Below are 21,652 nucleotides of genomic sequence, written 5' to 3' on the forward strand. Positions count from 1 at the left end.
CACAGCAGGCTTTCCCCCAGCATGACCCCTTTACCCATTCCTGTGTCATTTTCTGTCTCCTGGCTGGCTCACCAATTGTTGGAGGATGGAGGGGACAGAAAGTGCCCACGAACTGAGAAGGTATCTTGACACCAGAAATCGAGGCAGGCAGCTCCATACAATCAATGGATTCATTTATTATAGAGTAAATTCCTCACAGGGTAGTATTGGCAGACAAGGATCCAGGAGCATTCACAGCTGCTCTCCACACCACCCAGGGGCCAATGGGACAATTTTATATTTAACCTAGGGTATGGGGGTAGTTGCTTGGAAATACGAGGCACATTTCTAAGTCAAGATTTATGAATGGGTAACTAGTCTCATGGGCACTGGCAATATATCAGTGAAGGTCTTCAGGGCATAGAGGCCACCTGGATCTAAAGATCATGAAAAAATATCTATTAACTACAAAGCCCTCGATGATAGATAAGTGATTTCCTGCATAGTACAGCCCTGGGTAGGGTCAGTGGAAGAACAGGAACTGTGCAGTCCCAAGATGGCATCATTTACACCATCAGCCATACACTGGCTCATAAAGGGGCTTCATGCCAATTAAAAAGTGCCCCCTCAAAAAAAAAGTGCCCCCTCTACAAGAATAAACTACTAAAAGATGTTCTCTCTGTGTGGACCATTTGGAAAAAAGGAACCTTTCTGGGCACCAATTTTTAAAAGGAACAGCATCTTGCAAGACACAGGGTTTGGCCAGTGGAGTCTGGGCAAGATTTTAGTCCCACTCAGGTTCTCTCAGTGGGCATGAGGGCACAATTGTTTAAGGTGCCTCAGGAAGGAGGTCTTGGGGCATCCTGGGCATTGTGACCCAATTTTCTGTATCAAGATAATTAGTTGAGATTATTGTTAGCTGGTGAAAGGAGAATCTCCACTATGTGACCTAACATGGGTCATTTCAATTAATTTGGACAATAGCCCTCTGAGGCTGAGATTTTAAAGGTGAGGAAACTGAGGCTGGGGTCAAGTATGTATCTTGCTTGGGGTCACATGGTGTCATCAGATTTTGATCTTCATCCTGCTGTTTTCCTTAGCATTCAGTCTCCTTCTCTGATTTATGTTTCTCTGTAGCACTTGTTGCTAATAATAAGTATTTCACTCTTCATTTGTATATAGTTGGTCTCTCCCCAGTAGAATGCAAGTTGATGAGGGTAGAGATTCATGTCTGTTTTATTCACTGCTGTATCCCCACAGTGTTTAGAACAGTGTTTGGCACACAGAGGGCTCATTAAGTAATACTTATTAAATGAATGAATCGTTCAAACATTGGGGTGCCTTCTCCTATACCAATCCATTTCTATAAACACCTTTTGGCAAATACTTACGTAATGCATTGAGGTATTCTAGAGAAAAAGATTACATCAGCACAAAATGTGCACTGTTATCATCAGGATTTTCTTCAACTAAAAAATAAAAAGTCTTTTACCCCCAAATTCATGTCCACATCAGAGAGAGAAACCCCAGGTTAATAAACTAGAGCTCTTTCTCTTTACTAAAATCAACTTTTGCCTTTGAAGACAGGTTTATTTATGTCTGATTTCTTCGATAATTAAAACAGAATCATCAACCCCTGTTATTCTCTGCTAGTTATTTGCATATAGCAGTACACAATAATCTGATAAACTTTCTATGCAGATGTGTTTGGAGCTTACAAAATAAATAAAGCCTTCAAAATAAATTCTTATTTGAGGGTACTTAAATCTGGCATGCTAAATATCATGTTTTGTAGCTTACAGTTGTAACTAGGTATTGTTAGGCTTTTCGAAAGGAAAGAGGGCATTGTATTGTAGCATATTGTTGGAAGAACAAAAGGAGCATTTAGACATGATCTTTGCCCTCCTGGAATTTACACAATGAATGGTAGAAGCACAGAGTTATACACACTCCAGCGCCTCCAACAATAACTGTTGACTTTTTATTTGCAATCAGAGAATCCTGGCAATGGACGACTAAGTTTTCCCTGGGTTTACGAGAACTGAACTGAAGTGGAAAATGTTATTTGCTTTAACGAAATAATTTCGTCTTGTGCAACAAAAAATTCTGTCAATCAAGCAAATAAAGGGAGAAAGGCTTATTTATAAAGTTGCCTGCTTCTGATTTCATTCCATTGCTTCTCAGGCTCCAAGAGGAATAAAAAAATGAAGATTTCCTTGCTCTGTATTTTTCTAATTTTATGTAGTACCTCAGCCTGGGCGAAAGATAAACATTATTACATTGGAATTATTGAAACAACTTGGGACTATGCCTCTGACCATGGGGAAAAGAAACTTATTTCAGTTGACACGTAAGTCACTATTTTTTCTTGATTATAGACCAAATTTATAAATTATTGATTAAAAAAAATAAAGCCAATAAGATGAAATATTTCTTTAATTTGTATATACAAAAACTGCAAAATATGGACTTGAAACATTAGACACTTTAATAAATCTCTAATTCCTGGGATTTTGTTTGTTTGTTTTTTGAGAGGCTGCCTTACTCCTTTCCACTTGGTCCTGAGGAACAGTGTGGGCTTCTTATTACCCCCTCTTGTTCTTATCACATCTCTCATCAGGGTTCAGTCTTTTTGTCTGTTTATGCAGAAGTTCTTTCATCTAAAGAATGACCATATAAAATTTTATATTTCCTATACCGTTTACTGATTACTAGTGGTAAAAATAAAAGGTTTTTTAATCCTTCAAAGAATCATTTATAGAACTCAAATACAATTTTTTTTTTTTCAAATACAATTTTAATATGACTTTGCCTAATACTTGTTGGGTGACTCTGGACTGTTAATTACATTCATCTTTCTCAGACTCAGCATCCTAATCTGTAAAATGAAGATAATGAGAATACTTTAGGGGGTTGTTTAAAGAGTGGGTGCATGTAGAGCTCTTCGTACAGTCCTTGGCACATAATACATGTGCAAAAAAAAATGTGAGATAGTTATTATAATGCCTCCTCAAAAAGCTCTATGTAACTTAAAGGTTTTCTTGTTTCAGTTGAAAGGTCCCTTATTTCCAGCAACATCCACCACATGAAAAACCAGGGGTATAGTTTTCCTTGAAGTTTTTTGTGATGGAAGTTTATCTATACAGAGATCATCACTTTTAATAATGTTAGTTAAACATTTAACACCAAATTGAAATTTGTTATTCAAAACCAATATTCACAACATTTAAAGATGTATTTTAGTGATAAAAATGTATTTTAAAGATGATAAATGTATCTTAATAGTGATACTTAAAAATGTATGTTAATGGTGACAAATGAACCCAATGACCATTAACTGCTGAGATTGTATCTTTAAAAATTGGCAATAAAGTATGCCAAATTTCATAACATTGACTCTATTGATGGGTATACACTATTCTCATTAATTTTATGTATGTTTGAAATTTTTCAAAGTTGATAATAATACCTAATTGTTAAGTTATTAATTCAGTAATATGCAGTGAGGAAAGTTACTGACCTAAAGATAACTAATTGTAAATAAAACTAGTATATCTTGCAAATATTTTTTTTAAGCCTGGTTTTGAGCTACTGTTCTCTTCTTAGGGACATGACATATTTTTATGGCTTCATAAGGACCATTATTTTGTATGCATTCAGCATTTTCCCTAACTAAACATAATATAAATTATGCATTTTTTAATAGGGAAACTAGACACATTTTTTAAAAGGTCAGACATATTAGGGGGAAAAAAAGTACTGCCCTACTTCACGCCCTCACCCACCATCCTTCTGCCATTATTCATGGTCAAAAATCAAATCAGTTTTATTGGGCATCAACTAAGTACAAGACATTGCCCCAAGCACGCTTTAGTAAAGTCTTCTCTAATTCTAGAAATTTAGAAGAGAAGAAGGCTTTGTTAAGAATTTTTTTGCAGGGAGGGAAGAGAATTCCTTTATTTTTAAATACTCTAAGGATTTTCCTGGCAGACCAGTGGTTTAGATTGGAAGCCCTCCCGCTTCCAATGCAGGGGGCGTGGGTTCGATCCCTGGTTGGGGAACTAAGATCCCACATGCTGCACAGCACAATCAAAAAAAAAAAAGATTAAATACTCTAGTGTCCTGTGTGTGCTGGAGAGGTTATACAGCATTGGCTTGATCATCTCCTTTTGCTTCAACAACAGCCTAGAATTGTGCAAACTCTAGATGACAATGCTCACTCTGTCTGTGAAATTTTTAATACATCTGAACAGCGAATATTGAATAGGTCTTTAGCAATTTTGCCAGTACTATGCTAACCTTTTTGTATAGATGAGTTTAGGTAGCAACTTTTTGCTTCCTCTTTGTCTCAGATTTGCGAAATGTCCAGCTGCTTAATCCATTCAGCTTTCTATAACAAAATACACCAGACTGGGTAGCTTTTCAACAACAGAAATTAATTTCTCACAGTTCAAGAGGTTGGGAAGTCCAAGGTGCCACCATGGTCATCTCTCTTCCGAGATCATAGCCTTTTTACTGTGTCCTCACTTGGTGGAAGGGACTAAGGATCTCTTTGGAGCCTCTTTTATAAGGCATTTACCCTGTTCATGAGAGCTCCACCCTCATGACCTAAGCACATCCAAAGGCCTCACCTCCTAATACAATCACATTAGGGATTAGAATTTCAACATATGAATTGGTGGGGGGTAGGACATAAATATGGCAAAGACTGATGTGATATCACCAGGCATGATTACTAACACTCGTTGTGTGAAGGCTAAAAAGGAGTGGAGATAAATAGGCTGAGAAACAGGATGAAAGAGTGCAAGATAGTTGTTAGGCAGCAAATTAGGTTTAAGCTGATGTTGACCTTGAAGGTCTGGAACAATGAAGACGAAAGTATGTATTGAGATGGCAGAAACTCCATCTGTTTCATGCACCAGTGATCACTAGTACCTAGAGCATAGGAGACACTAAATAAATATTTTTGAGTAAATGAAAGTGAATGAATAAAACTATATAGGAAGCTAGACAAAATTATAGGCTGTGTTGTAAGAATTTTCCCTTGCTCCTAGTACGGACAGATTCACACCGTGAAATAAATCAGAAGATACAACGAAATAAGAAAAGTCAGTTTATGGAGTTGTACGTGGGTTAGTGGAACTGAAAATACTGGCAGATATAAAAGAGAAAAATGTATGGATTTCTTTTAACTAGGAAAATAGAGTTTACTTTTTTTTATTATATCAGTAATATTTATTTCTAATGGGGTGAGGTAGAAAGTAATTTCCTTATGCTCCACTGCCATTTACTTAGGTCCGTGCCTTATCTGTCATTTCAACAAATCAATAAGTAAAGATCTATAAAATATAGTTCCTGCTCCTAAGTAATTTGTACTTAAATGAGAATAAAAGATGTACATATTAAAACAATTAACAAATGCAATACTTTGTTCTGGGCCCATGGTAGACACTAATTAAATATGTATTGATTGTTGGTTACATAGTAGCGATAAGTAGCAATACTCCTGTTATCTTCAGGTTACTTTTTTTCCTGGTGACCTATAGGATGTTAGAAATAAGTGAAAAAAATCCTTAAACACAAGAAGAGCCATCACAAAACCCTTTTACACTAACTTCATAGGCTCTCACTTAGGCTTAGTGACGCTTAATTAACATACAGTTCTTACAAACATTGTTACCTAGTTTTCCAGCCCATTGTAGGTTTGAGAAATAAATCAGAAATATTATGGTGAAGATGTCATCATAAGCAGACCCAATGACCAGAAGAAATGACAGCTCAAATTTTACCCAAAGAAATAGAGAACAAACCAAGGACATTCCACACTATGGTATAATCATAAGTATTATAATTATATTATTGAGTGATCAGGATACCATAAATATTCAATAAATGTTAATGTTTACTATCATTATCAGAAAAGAAGTTGATTTTTTTCCCAGTACACCCTGTTTAAGAAAACAAGGAAGCAAACAAAACATTTTTAAAGAAAAAACTTGCACTGAAGGCATTCATTTTACCCCTTCAAAAATGGTCTTAAATTTTTAAATAATTCTTAAAGAGGTATAATTATGAGCTAAAGTTATCTGGAAAAGTCACTTATGATGACTCATACTCCAAGGTTGCCAAATAAAAAATAGTAAGCAAAATCTGGTGTGGTATAAACACTTCATATAGGACAGCCTGTGTGCAGGAGCTAATGAAGTAACCACACCATTTTATATTTTTCAGGCTATACAATTTATTGTCACAGCAGCTATTTTCCCCAAGAACATATCCAAAAGAGGGCTGACACCTAGGTACCATTTTCATGCTGTGCTAGTGAAGCCAGGCTAGTGAGAACCTATAATTCACTTGAGTTTGTGCTATGCATACCCAGGTTGTCTTTGCCTGCCAGTTAATTTTTGACTGTTTTCCTTGTGATTTCTGTGTGTAGTAGGCAGAATTTTTTTAATGACCCGCAAAGATATCCTACCCTAAAACTCCAGAACCCATGAATATGGTGAGCTATCACTCCCACGATTTATGTTATATTCAGTGATACAGTTGACTTTAAACTAAGGACATGATCTGGGTGGGTCTAGTCCAAAGCAGAGAATTCTCTAGTAGAAGAAAAGGAAGTCAGAGAGATTCAAAGAGGTTTGAGGGGGATTCAACAAACTGTTGCTGACTTGAAGATGGAAGAAGCCACTGGAAAGGAATATGGGTGGTCTTAAAGAACTGGGAGAGGTCCTCATCTGGTAGCTAGCAAGGAAGCAGGAATTTCAGTCCTACAACCATAACGAACTGAATTCTGCCAATCACCTGAGTGAGATTGGCAGTGGACTTCTCCACAGATCCTCCAGACAAGTACTCAGCCCAGCCAACAGCTTGATGCCAGCTGTGATAACCTGAGCAGAGAACCTAGTCATGCCATGCCAGACTTCTGATCCATGGAACTGTGAAATAATAAATAGGTGCTGTTTTAAGCTGCTTTATGATCATTTGTTACACAGCAAGAGAAAACTAATATACTATGTCTCAATTAATGAAGCTAAGAATCCAGAAACTTTTCACGTGTGTTACCTACATTGTAGTAACCATGGCTAAACATAAACCAAGGCCCCCTTGAGTACATTCTGAATTTATGGGAGGGAGTAGCATTATTATTATCTTACTAAGGCAGTGTAAAAAATGTTTTAATTCCCCTACCATTAAGAACTCACTTCTGGGTCTGAATCTACCAGAAATTAGAGGAATTGCTATAGGATTATAGGAATTGGGGGCGCTAAAATGGAAGGATGTGTTTACTGAGAGGGGGACATAGCTATTGTAATAAATAGAAAAGAACATGTTACAGTTGCCAACAGAAAGAACTATGATTGATGTGAATTACTTGTTTGGGTCAAAGAACAACCATAATAGATTTTTTTGACTGGATATCTGACTGGCAAACTTCCTGCAAGCTTCCAGTAACTGATACTTTGTCCCCAAAGCTGTGCTCTTAAAGTTAAATAGACATTCCCTAATGACAGTTTGATGTTCCTTTGGAGACAGAGCATAAGCAAACAGGCCTTCCCCACGCTATCACATAATATGATATATTTCCCAATTTGGTTAAGATTTAATTTTGTTTCAGAAAAAAAGACAAGATGGTAAACACATTTTGCATATTGCTATGTATATAAAAGGAATTCCAAATGTTAAAAATACTGGATAGATTATAATTTCAGATCAATTATTTTTTAAGTAAGTTTCACACTCCTCCCCGCAAAATCTTTGTATACAAAAAAACGAATCCCAAAACTTAGACAATGCTTCTCCTATTTCAGGAAATGATGAATACAGGAGAATTTCAATACAATGAAAGCATTTTGACAAAGTCTGCTACAGTTTATTGAAATGGGATGTCACATATTCCTTAATGCTTTAGAGGCACATTTAAGAAATATAAATACACACTATAAATGAAGCCTTAAGAATCTGAGGGCTATTTTTTTTTTATAATATTTATTTGCAATACTATACAGCATTTTAAAGTATTTATTTATTTATTTATGGCCGTGTTGGGTCTTCGTTTCTGTGCGAGGGCTTTCTCTAGTTGTGGCAAGCAGGGGCCACTCTTCATCGCGGTGCGCGGGCCTCTCACTGTCGCGGCCTCTCCCGTTGCGGAGCACAGGCTCCAGACGCGCAGGCTCAGTAGTTGTGGCTCACGGGCCCAGTTGCTCTGCGGCATGTGGGATCTTCCCAGACCAGGGCTCGAACCCGCGTCCCCTGCATTGGCAGGCAGATTCTCAACCACTGCGCCACCAGGGAAGCCCTTGACGGCTATTTTTAAACTCTGGCTTTATTTAAGATATGGATCAACAGAGCATGGTAGAACACAGATTAGAATCTCTAAATATCATTGGGGGGCTTCCCTGGTGGCGCAGTGGTTGAGAATCTGCCTGCCAATGCAGGGGACATGGGTTCGAGTCCTGGTCTGGGAAGATCCCACATGCCGCGGAGCAACTAGGCCCGTGAGCCATAACTACTGAGCCTGCGTGTCTGGAGCCTGTGCTCCGCAATAAGAGAGGCCGTGATAGTGAGAGGCCCGCGCACCGCGATGAAGAGTGGCCCCCGCTTGCCGCAACTAGAGAAAGCCCTCGCACAGAAACGAAGACCCAACACAAGCCATAAATAAATAAACAAATAAATAAAAATTAAAAAAAAAAATTTGTTTGTTAAATATCATTGGGGCCAATCCCCTAGCAATAAGAGTGTGTACAGACACTGGAGGAAATTTACCCCGAGGCTTAGACGGACCTGTGTGAGACTGAGCTGTCCAGGCTCCTCTGGTGTGACCCAAGAGTAATTCCATCCTTGCACTGTAAGCTTTGCAGCTGCCGCTGCGTGCCTGAGTGAACTGCCCTCTTCCTGACCTCCTCTCAGCAGTGTAGACTGGGTGAATCCGCCTTTAATCTCAGTGGCCTTCAGTACCTCCGAATTTTGCTGTTGGTAAAACATCTATTTATTAAGAATACTCCTGTCCGTACTAATGCTGCAGTTTCCAGGGAAGAATGTCTTCCCATGTATTTTGATGTCCTCGAAGTCTCTCAGAGCCTTTCTTAATTTTTTTTTCTTTTTTCTGTTTGGTTCTAACAAAATGGAAACTGCAATAAACAATTAGAAAATGAAATACGAGAAATAAAGGCCTAAGCATGGATTTGCCATCCCGGGTACAAAAAATGTCACTTCTTTATTTTTCTAACTTCCAGCTTGGCCCTTCTCCCACCATGATAGGGGAAGGGAACCCCATCTCATTCATCTTTCAGTGAACAAGTTGAGAATCCTGGGGTTTAAACAATCCAGGATTTTAAAAATTGGGGTCCCTAGTGTGACAGCTATGAGATGCTCATTGTTGAAACCCCCTGGTCAATTCAGAACACCGGGGCTCTACTATCTCCAAAGCCTGTTCCCAATGCCCAAACGCAGCCACCAGGACCACTGCCAAGCGGCCCCGCTCACTGGTCCCAGCACTCAGGCTCAATCTGGCGGCTCCATGCTGCCATGCCAGCAGACGTTTGACCACGACCAGGGTACGGCCTGGAAACAGAACCTGCCACTTTACTGTCTCATGTTCTCCAGGAATCCCACTGCCTATGGGATTGGGCTGCTTTCTTCCCCTTCCCCTTGCAGCCTCCCCTACTCAGGTTGCCCATGAACGCAGAGCGGCATCAGAACACACAGGGGGTATTTGTTAGTAAATGCAGATGCCTGACCCTCACACCAGCAGCACAGAAGCAGAATCAGTGGGGCTGGGGCCTAGGAACTTGCATTTTATCAAGGTCCTCAGTAGATTCCTGTGCACATGAAAACTTAAGAAACATTAGGCCAGAGCCCTAGATTTTCAAAAAACCAGATCTTTAAACTTGGACCATGCAACAGAGAAAGTCCAGAGCTCCCAGACAAGCCTTGCCCTCATCTTGAAGAGAGAATGGAAAAGTACCCCTCACTCTTTCTGATGAGCTTCCCGCTGAGGAAACAAGACAACGTTTATTCCTCCTCAGTCAGGTTATCTGGCCTCATATGGGTTGAATGGAAAATGGTAAGGTGTCAAAAGTCACCGAGATCAAAGTAGGCAAAACACACGCGCACGCGCACACACACACACACACGAACAAACACAAACCCCAGACCATCAGCTGGGGTTAGCAGTTTTTATTCTAGTGGAGGGGACCTCGGTTGTGGAAGGGCTTGCCAAAGTCCAGGTTTTAAGTGGGTTTCCCTGAATGGCTAGATGGCATTGCGCACAAGTAGATCCCACTGAACTCTCTGGGCTTGCATTAAGGACAATAACTTAAGAATCAGTTCAAAAGTTTGAATATCAAACTTGCTTTCTTTTCTTTTCTTTTTTTTCCTGGCTACTATTCAGTTTGCTGATATTTTTAGGGAAGTTTTAAGCAACTATTAATCAGCCACTAACCAGAATATAAACATTCAATGTTCAAGTATTTTTGCTAGCAAGGGATTAAAAAACCACAGAGGTAATTCAAATGCAGATAATTTTAAGACCCACACACATTGATGAATCAATTCCAACTTTGATTTAGTTTTGCTAAAAGAAATTAAAAAGATGGAATTACTTTAGCATTATTAGTTTTACTTTAGGAAAAAAATATGCACTCACTTTCACATCTCACATATCCAGATTGAATGCTTATAAACTCAGATTTTTCCAGTTGCTGAAAGAGGTACGCCATAAGTGAGAAATGCCTTCATTAACTGCTTTATTTTAATATTTCACTTTAATTTTGTATTCTACTCCACAATGCCTCTGTGTTTTACCATGAAAATCTTCAGGAAATACTCTGGTAAGATGCATTACATTTTTATGGCACATCCACACATGGTGGTCTGCCATATAGCTGATGTGTGACACCTCACATAACTAAAATAACAGGGCTAAGTGCCAGCTCTCCTCTTCATTTTTTGGAGGCATCTCTACAACAACTGGCAAACATTTAATATGATATGGTCATTCATTTCTCTTTCATTATAATGTTATCCCCAGAAGTGATGGCTTCTAATAGAGTTGTCTTCTTCTCCTTTGCAGGGAACATTCCAATATCTATCTTCAAAATGGCCCCAATAGAATTGGAAAAGTCTACAAGAAGGCCCTGTATCTTCAGTACACAGATGAAACCTTTAAGACGATTATAGAGAAACCTGTCTGGCTGGGGTTTTTAGGCCCTATTATCAAAGCTGAAACTGGAGATACAGTTTATGTACATTTTAAAAACTTTGCCTCTAGGCCTTATACTTTTCATGCACATGGAATGACTTACTATAAGGAGCATGAGGGTAAGTTCAGCTCATATGCTAGCTGGAATTTCCTCTTCCTTTTCAGTAGGAACACTTCTTAACTTCTGAGATTATGGACTTTCCTCCTGGATAAGACCTGTACTATGTTGTTTAGCTCTAAACTATTTTATGAATAAGTATTTTGGTTCATCCTAATAACGCTGTGTTTCTCTGGGTTGTGCTTGTTTTGCGTGAAGTGTGAATGTGATAGAATTTCTGTGTGGACTCATGTAGTGAGAGTCAGTGAGACCTGGGACTTCCTTCCCAGTGCCCAACGCCTTTCCAGACAAATGGTCAAAATAAGAGAAATGGGCAGTGTGCATTAAAGCCTGGAAAAGACAAAAATCCAGAAGGAAGAAACGGGACTCAAGATGGGGATTGTCTTCTCTCTGAAGTTCCTACATGTGAACATACTGTAGCCATTGTCACCTTCCATCCTAACTTTGGATAAACTCTGTCCCAGCTAAGGCAGCATGAGTAGTCTCATACAGTAGCCAAGTAGTGCAGGTGGCTGGATGGTCCCAGAGTCACATCTGAGACACAGTTAACCAAAAGGTCATTTGAATGTAGGACTTGGAATCCTTAAAGATGGTACAGGAAGAACAAATATTAGATTTGGTGCTTGTGATCTCATTCTTAGTACATCATGATGATGATGATGATGATGATGACGGTGATGATGATGAAGGGAGATGGTGTTTTGTTGTGATTAAGAACAAGAGCTTCAGGGCTTCCCTGGTGGTGCAGTGGTTGAGAATCTGCCTGCCAATGCAGAGGACACGGGTTCGAGCCCTGGTCTGGGAAGGTCCCACATGCCGCGGAGCAACTGGGCCCGTGAGCCACAACTACTGAGCCTGCGCATCTGGAGCCTGTGCTCCGCAACAAGAGAGGCCGCGATAGTGAGAGGCCTGCGCACCGCGATGAAGAGTGGCCCCCACTCGCCGCAACTAGAGAAAGCCCTCGCGCAGAAACGAAGACCCAACACAGCTAAAAATAAATAAATAAATTAAAAAAAAAAAAAGAATAAGAGCTTCAAAATTAATAGACCGATGTTTGAGTGCAGTGTTGCCTTTTTTTGACTGAATGACCTTGGACAAGTTAACTTAAATTCTCTGTGCTTCAGTTTTCTCATCTATAAAATAGGGACAATGAGAGTACACAATAATAGCTCAATAAATGTCAGCTATTATCATAGGCAAAAATGCTGAGGCCATGTTCATTGAAATTATAAGGATCAAGTTTGGAAATTAGGATAAAATTAGTTTTAATTAATTATTGGTTTTCTATTTAGAAGAGGTATTGCTTTACAGGGTGAATATTTTGATCTTCTTTTTTTTTTTTTTTTTTTTGGATCTTCTATATTTTTAAATTTGTTTTTCTAAACCAAACAATTACATTCATAGCATAAAAGCTGACTGCCATCTTATTTATTTTTTACAATTTCATGGTATATTATGGTTTTAATCATTTTTTAAGGTATGACCATTGTATTGTGGTTATGTTAGAAGAAAAAAGAGTTCTTTTAGAGATACATACTCAATTATTTATGAATGAAATGATATGATGTCAGGGATTTGCTTTAGAATAACTCACTGATGATGACTAATCACTGTTAAGAGTGGGTGAGGGTATAGATGAAACAAGATTGGCCTTGAGTTGATCATTGTTAAAGCTGGGTTGTTGGGCACATGGAAGTACATTATATTATTCTCTCAACTTTTGCGTATGTTTGGAAATTTACAAAATTAAACAATCCCATGATTACTTCACAGGCAAAAATCTGATATCATACAAGAAGCTTCAAGTGATAGGAGAAAGTAGCCATTTTGCTCTTACTTCCATACCATAACCCCAGGGCAAAAGTGGTTCTTTAAATTGCAAACCAACAGTCATTATGCTGCTGACATATCTATTACTGCTCCTTGGAGACTCAGTCAAGTATAAAAAATGATAACATTTTCTGTGAAACTTCCAGGCCCTGTAGCCATTTGCCTTTTATTCTTCTGTGCTCAAATAGAACACCACTGTGTTCCCAAGGGGATACATACTAGATGTTGAATAAATGTTTGCTGAATGAATTAATAGACCATCTATTTTCTCATTTAAGCTCAAACACATTCAATTTGTAATTTCATTGCATGTTGTTTCCTAGGGGCCATCTACCCTGATAACACCACAGATTTTCAAAAAGCAGATGACAAAGTGCGGCCAGGTGAACAGTGTATGTACATATTGCATGCCAACCCAGAACAAGGTCCTGGTAAGGAAGACAGCAATTGTGTGACCAGGATTTACCATTCCCACATTGATGCTCCAAGAGATATCGCCACAGGACTCATTGGACCCTTAATACACTGTAAAAAAGGTACATTTTTTTCATTATTACTCACAATAAATGACCAAAGACAGTAGAGAGGGAGGTTTGTTTTTTAAATATACTTTAAGTCTTATGTGTTATGATTGAGTAGGTAAGGTAGAGAGGCAGTGAGTCAGTCTAGAAAAAAAGGAAAGGAAGAGCAGGGAAGGGTAAGGAGAAAAATGAATACATGGAACAACATTCAGGTTACTGAACGTAAATTCCCTAAATGTTTCCAAGTCTATAAAACAGAAGTGACTGGTTTAGATTTCTGGTTTATTAGGAAAATAAATACAAAAATTTTTTTAAACTATAAATCACATGCTAAAATTCATGCTAAAAATTAAGTTCTACTGAAATAGTAATTTTCACTTCAGATTCTCTGGATAAAGAGAAAGAAAAAAATATTGACAAAGAATTTGTGGTGATGTTTTCTGTTGTGGATGAAAATCTCAGCTGGTACCTAGAAGACAACATTAAGACCTACTGCTCTGAACCAGAGAAGGTTGACAAAGACAATGAAGACTTCCAGGAGAGTAACAGAATGTATTGTAAGATTACATAAGATCTGTTAACTTTATCTTATTTTTCTCGGTCCATTAATTCTGCTACTCTTATTCCCTCACATGAATAAGTAGTGTGTTTCTAATCTCTGCCCTTGGTAACAAAGCATATTGGATGTGCAACTTGATATTCAGCTAAACATGTCCAATCAAAACTCTGAGCCAGGTAAAGCTGGATACATCAAATTGTTTCCAAACCAATAAGGATAAAACATTATCATTTATGGTTAAATGTATATGCATGGGGCTTCCCTGGTGGCGCAGTGGTTAAGAATCCACCTGCCAATGCAGGGGACACGGGTTCGAGCCCTGTTCTGGGAAGATCCCACATGCCGCGGAGCAACTAAGCTCGTGTGCCGCAACTACTGAGCCTGTGCTCTAGAGCCCGCGAGTCACAACTACTGAAGCCTGTGTGCCACAACTACTGAAGCCCGCGCGCCTAGAGCCTGTGCTCTGCAACAAGAGAAGCCACCACAATGAGAAGCCTGCGCCTTGCAACAAAGAGTAGCCCCTGCTCGCTGCAACTAGAGAAAGCCCACGTGCAGCAGCGAAGACCCAATGCAGCCAAAAATTAAATAAATGAATAAATAAATTTAAAAAAATGTATATGTATGTTATATTTGTATATTTTGTATTCTCCCAACTCATTCTAAAAATTATTTGAGGCAGCCTAAAATTGTTAAATTATATTGTAAAGTATTGCACTATAATTAAGAAAATAGTTCAAACCACTAGTTTTAAAAGGTATTTCTTTTACATACATATTGTAAAAGCCCCCCCCCCAACCTTGCATCATTTTTTCCTATATTTTAGTTCACTTTATTTCTTCTAAAAATGCTTTCTTTACTACCTGGTCTTCTCCTTGATTCTCAGACACAAAATAATGGGGTTAGTAAAATAGTCTATCACTCAGAATTTGCATAAAAAATCAAATCCCTTAATACGAACTAAACCAATAAGTATAGATTTTTGTCAGTTTGTGTTTAGCTTCTTAAAGATAACCCTTACTCAGAAAATGAGGACACAAAAATAACTGTACTATCAAAGAAGAAAAATTAACTAATTAACAAAGTATGGATTTTTATTTCCAACTTTAGCTTATTTCTGGCTGAAAGATCCTCTTTCCATATTTTAATCCAGCCTCTGTTATGTGCTAACCAAAATAGGTGTTAGAGACTCAAACTTCTAGTCTGGCTAAGCCTGGTTTGGTATCCCTGTTGCATCTGGTTACCTCTCAATACTTCCCAGAACTGATTTCTACCTTAACTCTAGGACCTCTCAGTTTGAGCGGTGACCCTTAGTTTCTTTGAAGAATCAAGCTATCCTGCTTTTGACCTCTTAGGTCTTTGTGGCTCTGGTCACTTGTTCCTACTGTCCTTCCCCTGCATTTCTTCTTTCCTCCTTCACATTTCTTCCAATTTTGTCTTTCAATCTTTAAAAAAAAAAAGCTTCCCTTGTGTTCTTCTTACAAAAGCAATTCACATTCACTGTAGAAAATTGGAAAAGTTCTGATAAACAATAACAAAAAACACTGACATCATCCATACCACCACCACCACCGATACATGATTGATTCCTAAACAAACTTCAGTGTTTTTTCTATTTACTATATGTGTGCACATTTATATATATGTATGTATATATGTACACATTTGTATTTACAAATATACACATGAACATACCAAGGTGTAGAGTTGATAACAAAGAGAGCAAATAGATTTCATCTTCAGTGTTGTGTTCATGTGCTAATATTGTGTTGACAAAAATCTTGAGGCTGAATTCAGGTCCAAAATGAAGGAGTACTGTGATTGATTAACAATGTCTGATGTGGGTACAGGAGGGAAGAAGAGCAGCATGTGTGCCAGGTATTTTCAATCCCAAATTGATTTTATTTAGAGGTAACTATCAATATCCCAGTCACCAATGTCTGTTAGTCACAGTCTTTGTTCTTGACTTACAGCTGTGAATGGATATGCTTTTGGAAGTCTCCCAGGACTCTCCATGTGTGCTGAGGACAGAGTAAAATGGTATCTTTTTGGTATGGGTAATGAAGTTGATGTGCATGCAGCTTTCTTCCACGGGCAAGTGTTGACTAATAAGAACTACCGTGTTGATACAATCAATCTCTTTCCTGCTACCCTCTTTGATGCTTTTATGGTGGCCCAGAACCCTGGAGAATGGATGCTTAGCTGTCAGAATCTAAACCATCTGAAAGGTAAGGCATCTTTACCTGAAATTAGCTGTCAGTTGAGAAAAGAGTCATGTCTCAGTTACACTATTAATGGGGTGATTATTGGAAATCAGAATCTAAAAGCTAAATAACTTTGGAATGATCTGAGCTTTGAACTGGTAACTTAATTTTATTCCTCTGACAGTATGCATCATAATGTAATTTTTTAAAAAGACTGAAAGACTGGAGCATTTATAAAGTAATTAAAAATTGAAAATATGTTAATTTTTGGAAAAGAAAAAATTGGTTCTGATGTATAGCTCTACCCTAAAAGTATAATACTGCATACAGCTTCCCAGATTTGTAAAATACACAATATTTTAAACACCAGAAGATTTGTATATTGTGCTGAAAAGTAGCTTGTTTTTTTTTTTTTTTGACTTGTTCTATTAAATATAACCAACTTTGTCCTTTATTTGAGTCCAACTATTCCTTAGTTTAACATGCTAAATCTCTCCTCCATCTCTTTAATATAAGGCAATAAAATATCCCCAGTTCTTGAAAAATATCAGTTTGCAATATCGGTCTTCTGAAGAAATTAGGTTTAATCTGGGTCTTTGAGTATGTTACTTTGACTTTCAAACACGATCTTATTCATCAAATGTGATCATGGCAGCAGAAGGCACAGCACAGCAGGTGCATAACCATTTTATCTAAGAGAACAATAATAATACATGCTCATTCTATTCCTCCTCCTCCACCCCACCATATCCCCTAAAATATGGCAGAGCATCTCTTCATCACTTATCTATTTTTTCTCATTAAAGCATTATTTATTTCAATGCTGACTCACTGATAAAATAAAACAGCGAGGGAATTCCCTAGCGGTCTGGTGGTTAGGACTCTGCATTTTCACTGCCAAAGGTGCAGATTCAATTCCTGGTCCAGGAACTAAGATACCACAAGCCACGTGGCATGCCCCCCACCAAAAAAGTGAAATTAAATGGTGAAAGTTCATGTCTCCCCACATCACTTATCTATTAATGTGTCCTTTTTTTTTTTTATTCTCATCAAAAGACTTCCCAAGCGAAACCCCACAGAAACTGTTTCCACATTTTTGAAAACACTAGTAATATCACTTCTGTGTGCCATATAGAGAATTTTTTTTCACTGCTTGAATTTTCCATGAGTGATTTATATACAACTGGTTACTCTAGTTTATAGTATTGTTTCTAGCTATCTATTTCTTCAGTTTCCATCTGTCTTTTCACCAGCAGCATTTACAAGGCGATAGTAGAGACAAACATTGGCTTCATTAACCAGTTTCTTCTCCCGTGTGGTTTTCAGCTGGTTTGCAGGCCTTTTTCTGGGTACAAGACTGTCAGAAGCCTTCATCTGAGAACGATATCCGTGGCAAACATGTTAGACACTACTACATCGCTGCTGAGGAAATCATCTGGAACTATGCACCCTCCGGCATAGACACCTTCACCAAAGAAATCTTAACAGCACCTGGAAGGTAATTCAGAAAAAAACCATATTATTTCAAAATATGCCTCCCCCCCAAAAAAATCATAAAAGGCTGATTCAGTGATTAAAATTTTAATTGGTACCTGAAATTGAGTAACTAGACTGCTAAATATTTATTAAGGTTTGGTAGTGAGTCCAAGTTTGAGAAATAGGACTTCTGAGTCCATGAAAAAGAATAGATTTAAAAGTTTTCAAATGCTCAACAAAACTCTCAGAAAACATTGAATACAATTAGATCAGTTCATTTGCTTTCCATTTCTGAAAATATAGCATTATAAAATCCAGCAGCATTAAGTACATTCACAAGGTCGTATAATCATCAACACTGTCCATTCCCAGAACTCTTTCATCGTTCCAAGCAGAAATGCTGTGTCCACTAAACAAAAACTCCCCATCCCCTGATAACTTCTATTCTACTTTCTGTCTCTATGAATTTGCCTATTCTAGGCAGCTAATGCAAGTAGAATCATGTAATATTTGTCCTTTTTTGTTTGGCTTATTTTATTTAGTATAATGTTTTCAAGGTTCATCCATGTTGTAGCGTGTATCAGAATTTCATTCCTCTTTAAGGCTGAATAATATTCCACTGTATTCATATACCATGTTTTATTTATCCATCTATCTGTTGATGGACATTTGGGTTGCTTCTACCTTTCGGCTGTTGTGAATAATGCCACTATGAACACTGGAGTACAAGTATATGTTTAGGTCTCTGCTTTCAGTTCCTTTGGGTATACATCTAGGAGTGGAATTGCTTGATCATATGATAATTCTATTTTTAATTTTTTGAGGAACCACCATATGGTTTTCCACAGCAGCTTCACCATTTTACATTCCCATCAGCAATGTTCAAGGGTTCTAATTTCTCTTTTAATTGCCAACATTTATTTTCCATTTTTTTAAAAAAAATAGCCATCTTAACAGGTGCAAAGAGGTATCTAATTGTGGTTCTGATTTGCATTTCCCTGATGCTTAGTGATTCTGAGCATCTTTTCATGTTCTTGTTGGCAATTTGGAGAAATGTCTGTTCAAGTCCTTTGCCCATTTTTTAATTGGGTTATTTGGGGTTTTTTGTTGTTGTTAAGTTATAAGAGTTCTTTTTATATTCTGGATATTAATCCCTTATCAGATATATCTGCTTTGCAAGTATTTCCCCTTATTCTGTAGGTTTTCTTTTTCACTCTCTTGATAGTGTCCTTTGATGCATACAAGCTACCTTTGGTACATGTCTGATGACCTCCACGGCCCCCCAGCTGTTCTTCCTGCCTCAGTCTTCCTTTCCTACTGTGCATTCCTCATAAAACAGCCAAAGCGATCTTTCAAAAATGTCAGTGAGATTATGCCACACCCCTGCTCCATGTCTCTGCCCAAACATCACCTCTTTAGAGAAGCCTTGTTTGCCACACATCTACTTGGAAAGGTTAAGTGATTCACTCAATGGCAAACAACAGGTCAATAGCTGGGCCTGACTCTACCCAAGCCTGTGACTACTGAAGCAGAGATTTAAGTCCCCGCCACACTGACATTCAGATGCAATGACTCCCAAAGCTGTATCTCCAGCCCAGAAGGCTCTTATAAATTGCAGATTTGCATTTTGAACTGCTTAGTGGACACTCCACTTGGATGAGGCTCCTCCAAATCAATATGTCCAAGTCTGAATCCATTGTCTTCCCCACAAATCTGAGTTTCCCTCTCTGCATGAATGGTATCGCCATCCATCCACCGCTCAAGCCCAAAGCCTGAGCACCACCCTTGACTCCCTCCCTCCTTCACTAATCCCTCCTTCTCTCCTCATCAAATGCTGCCTCATTATATCCTAAATATCTCGGAAAGTTGTTTGCTTCTCTCCAACCTCTTTGCTAATATCTCTGAAGTCACCACTTCCTCTCATTGAGATTTTAAAAGCAGGCTGCTGACCTGTTTCCCTATCCTGCCTGCTATGCTCCTGCCCTAGTTTATAAGAGATGCCATGCTTGCTGTCTTCTCTGAGCCTTCCCACAGGCTGTTTCCTCTTTGCAAATACCCGCCCCATTCTCCCCACACACATATTCTATCACTTTAACTCCACTTCTCCTCTAGATAATTTTAAAGAAACTCTTCCTCTGGAAAGCCTTTGGGGCCTCTCCCCATCACTTTCCCCAACCCCAGGAGAAATGTTTTATAACGCTCTGTGCTTATTACATGTTATTATATTGATTGATTTGTAGTCTGTCTTCTAGGACAGATGTAAAGTCCATGTGGATGGGGACGGGTCCAGCTTGCTTATGGGTATGTCATCAGCATATAACAGGGTTCCTGGTAAAGAGCAGATGTTCCATACATTTGTCAAATGGGAGAAGAGATGAGTGGGGTGGCTTTGGCAAGTCAAATGCCTTTCTGAGATTTCATTTTTTCATTTATAAAATGGGGAGAATGGGGAGCGGATGGCAGAGGAGTAGGACGTGGAGCTCACCTCCTCCCAGAAATACATCAAAAATACATCTACGCGTGGAACGATTCTCATAGAACATCTACTGAACGCCGGCAGAAGACCTCAGACTTCTGAAAGGGCAAGAAAATCTCCACGTACCTGGGTAGAACAAAAGAAAAAACAAAAAAAAGAGAGAGAGAGAAAGGAATTGGGACAGGACCTGTGCCCCTGGGAGGGAGCTGGGTTAGAAGAAAGGTTCCTACAACCTGGGAAGTCCCCTGACTGGCGGGGAGATCAGCCAGGACAGAGGGGGAGCTTCGGGGCCTTGGAGGGGAGCGCAGCAACCAGTTTGCAGAAGGTAAAATGGAGAGAGACTTGCAGGGATGGTTGGTACCTCCACCCTGAGCTCCCCAGCCTGAGACATTCGTCCACAGGTGTGGGTGGGGGCTGAAGCTCAGGCTTTGGAGGTTAGACCCGGGGAGAGCACTGGGGTTGGCTGCGCCAGGACAGCCTGAAGGTACGGTGCCATCGTTGGGGGTTGCGCGAGGGGAGGGGCAGGACTGCCAAAGGAGCGTCTTTTCCCCGAGCATGCACTCTCAGGCCACAGGACGCGGCCTGCACGAGCTCCAGGGGTCGGGGCGGGCTGGGCCTCTGCCACTGAGAGAACCGGGAGCCAATCGCCGCCTCCGCTCTCACAGGGCCCGGGAGGGCACGCCGGTCACCACGTCTGCACGCCCTCTATCCAGGGGATAAGGGCCAGCGCGTGCTGAGGAAAGAGGTAGAAGGCATCCCAACTAAAAGTGGCCCTCACGCCAGAAAATAGTAAAACCACACAAGCTACGCAGGGATGCTCCCGCATATAAATAACCTTCCAAGACTGTGGTAGGTAACTGCTTCTCCTAAACTCACAGAGTAAGAGAAATGTAAGCAAAATGAAGAAGCAGAGGAACCACTCCCAGTTAAAAGACCAAGAAAATTCCCCTGAAGGAACAAACAATGAAACAGACCTCTTCAGTCTGATAGACACCGAGTTCAAAAAGGAGGTAATGAAAATCCTGAAGCAATTAAGGAAGACTATTGACAGAAATGCAGATTACTGTAAACTGGGGAGGAGAATACCAACTTTGTTGCATCGTCATGTGAGTTTCAGACAATAAATGAAAGCTTCTGAAGGCTAATATGCAACAAACGATAGTTACTGTATTTTTAGACATTTCATACTTTATTAAAAAGATTCTATTGCAGGACAATTTATTAACTGTCAGGGGTTGACATGGACCCTCTTGAAATTTTTTTCACTTCGCTTGAAAAAATAACATCTC

At 39.1% G+C, this 21,652-nt stretch overlaps 1 protein-coding gene across 2 annotated transcripts in view; it reads left to right on the forward strand.

Moving 5' to 3' along the window:
* The first annotated feature begins 246 nt into the window (after positions 1 to 246).
* Positions 247 to 21,652, forward strand: part of LOC309629856 (ceruloplasmin) — a 70,082-nt gene continuing 48,676 nt past the window's right edge. Inside the window, exons 1-6 of one of the 2 annotated variants that reach the window (XM_082394326.1) lie at positions 247 to 2,329; positions 11,054 to 11,301; positions 13,454 to 13,666; positions 14,035 to 14,208; positions 16,181 to 16,435; positions 17,738 to 17,909. In XM_082394326.1, coding sequence (XP_082250452.1) covers positions 2,184 to 2,329; positions 11,054 to 11,301; positions 13,454 to 13,666; positions 14,035 to 14,208; positions 16,181 to 16,435; positions 17,738 to 17,909 — 1,208 coding nt within the window. In that variant the 5' untranslated portion in view covers positions 247 to 2,183. The remainder of the gene's footprint in view (positions 2,330 to 11,053; positions 11,302 to 13,453; positions 13,667 to 14,034; positions 14,209 to 16,180; positions 16,436 to 17,737; positions 17,910 to 21,652) is intronic. The other variant, XM_082394327.1, reaches the window with a different exon arrangement.

This window comes from Balaenoptera borealis (assembly GCF_965194805.1).
Source record: "Balaenoptera borealis genome assembly, chromosome: 5".
Lineage (NCBI taxonomy): Eukaryota > Metazoa > Chordata > Mammalia > Artiodactyla > Balaenopteridae > Balaenoptera > Balaenoptera borealis.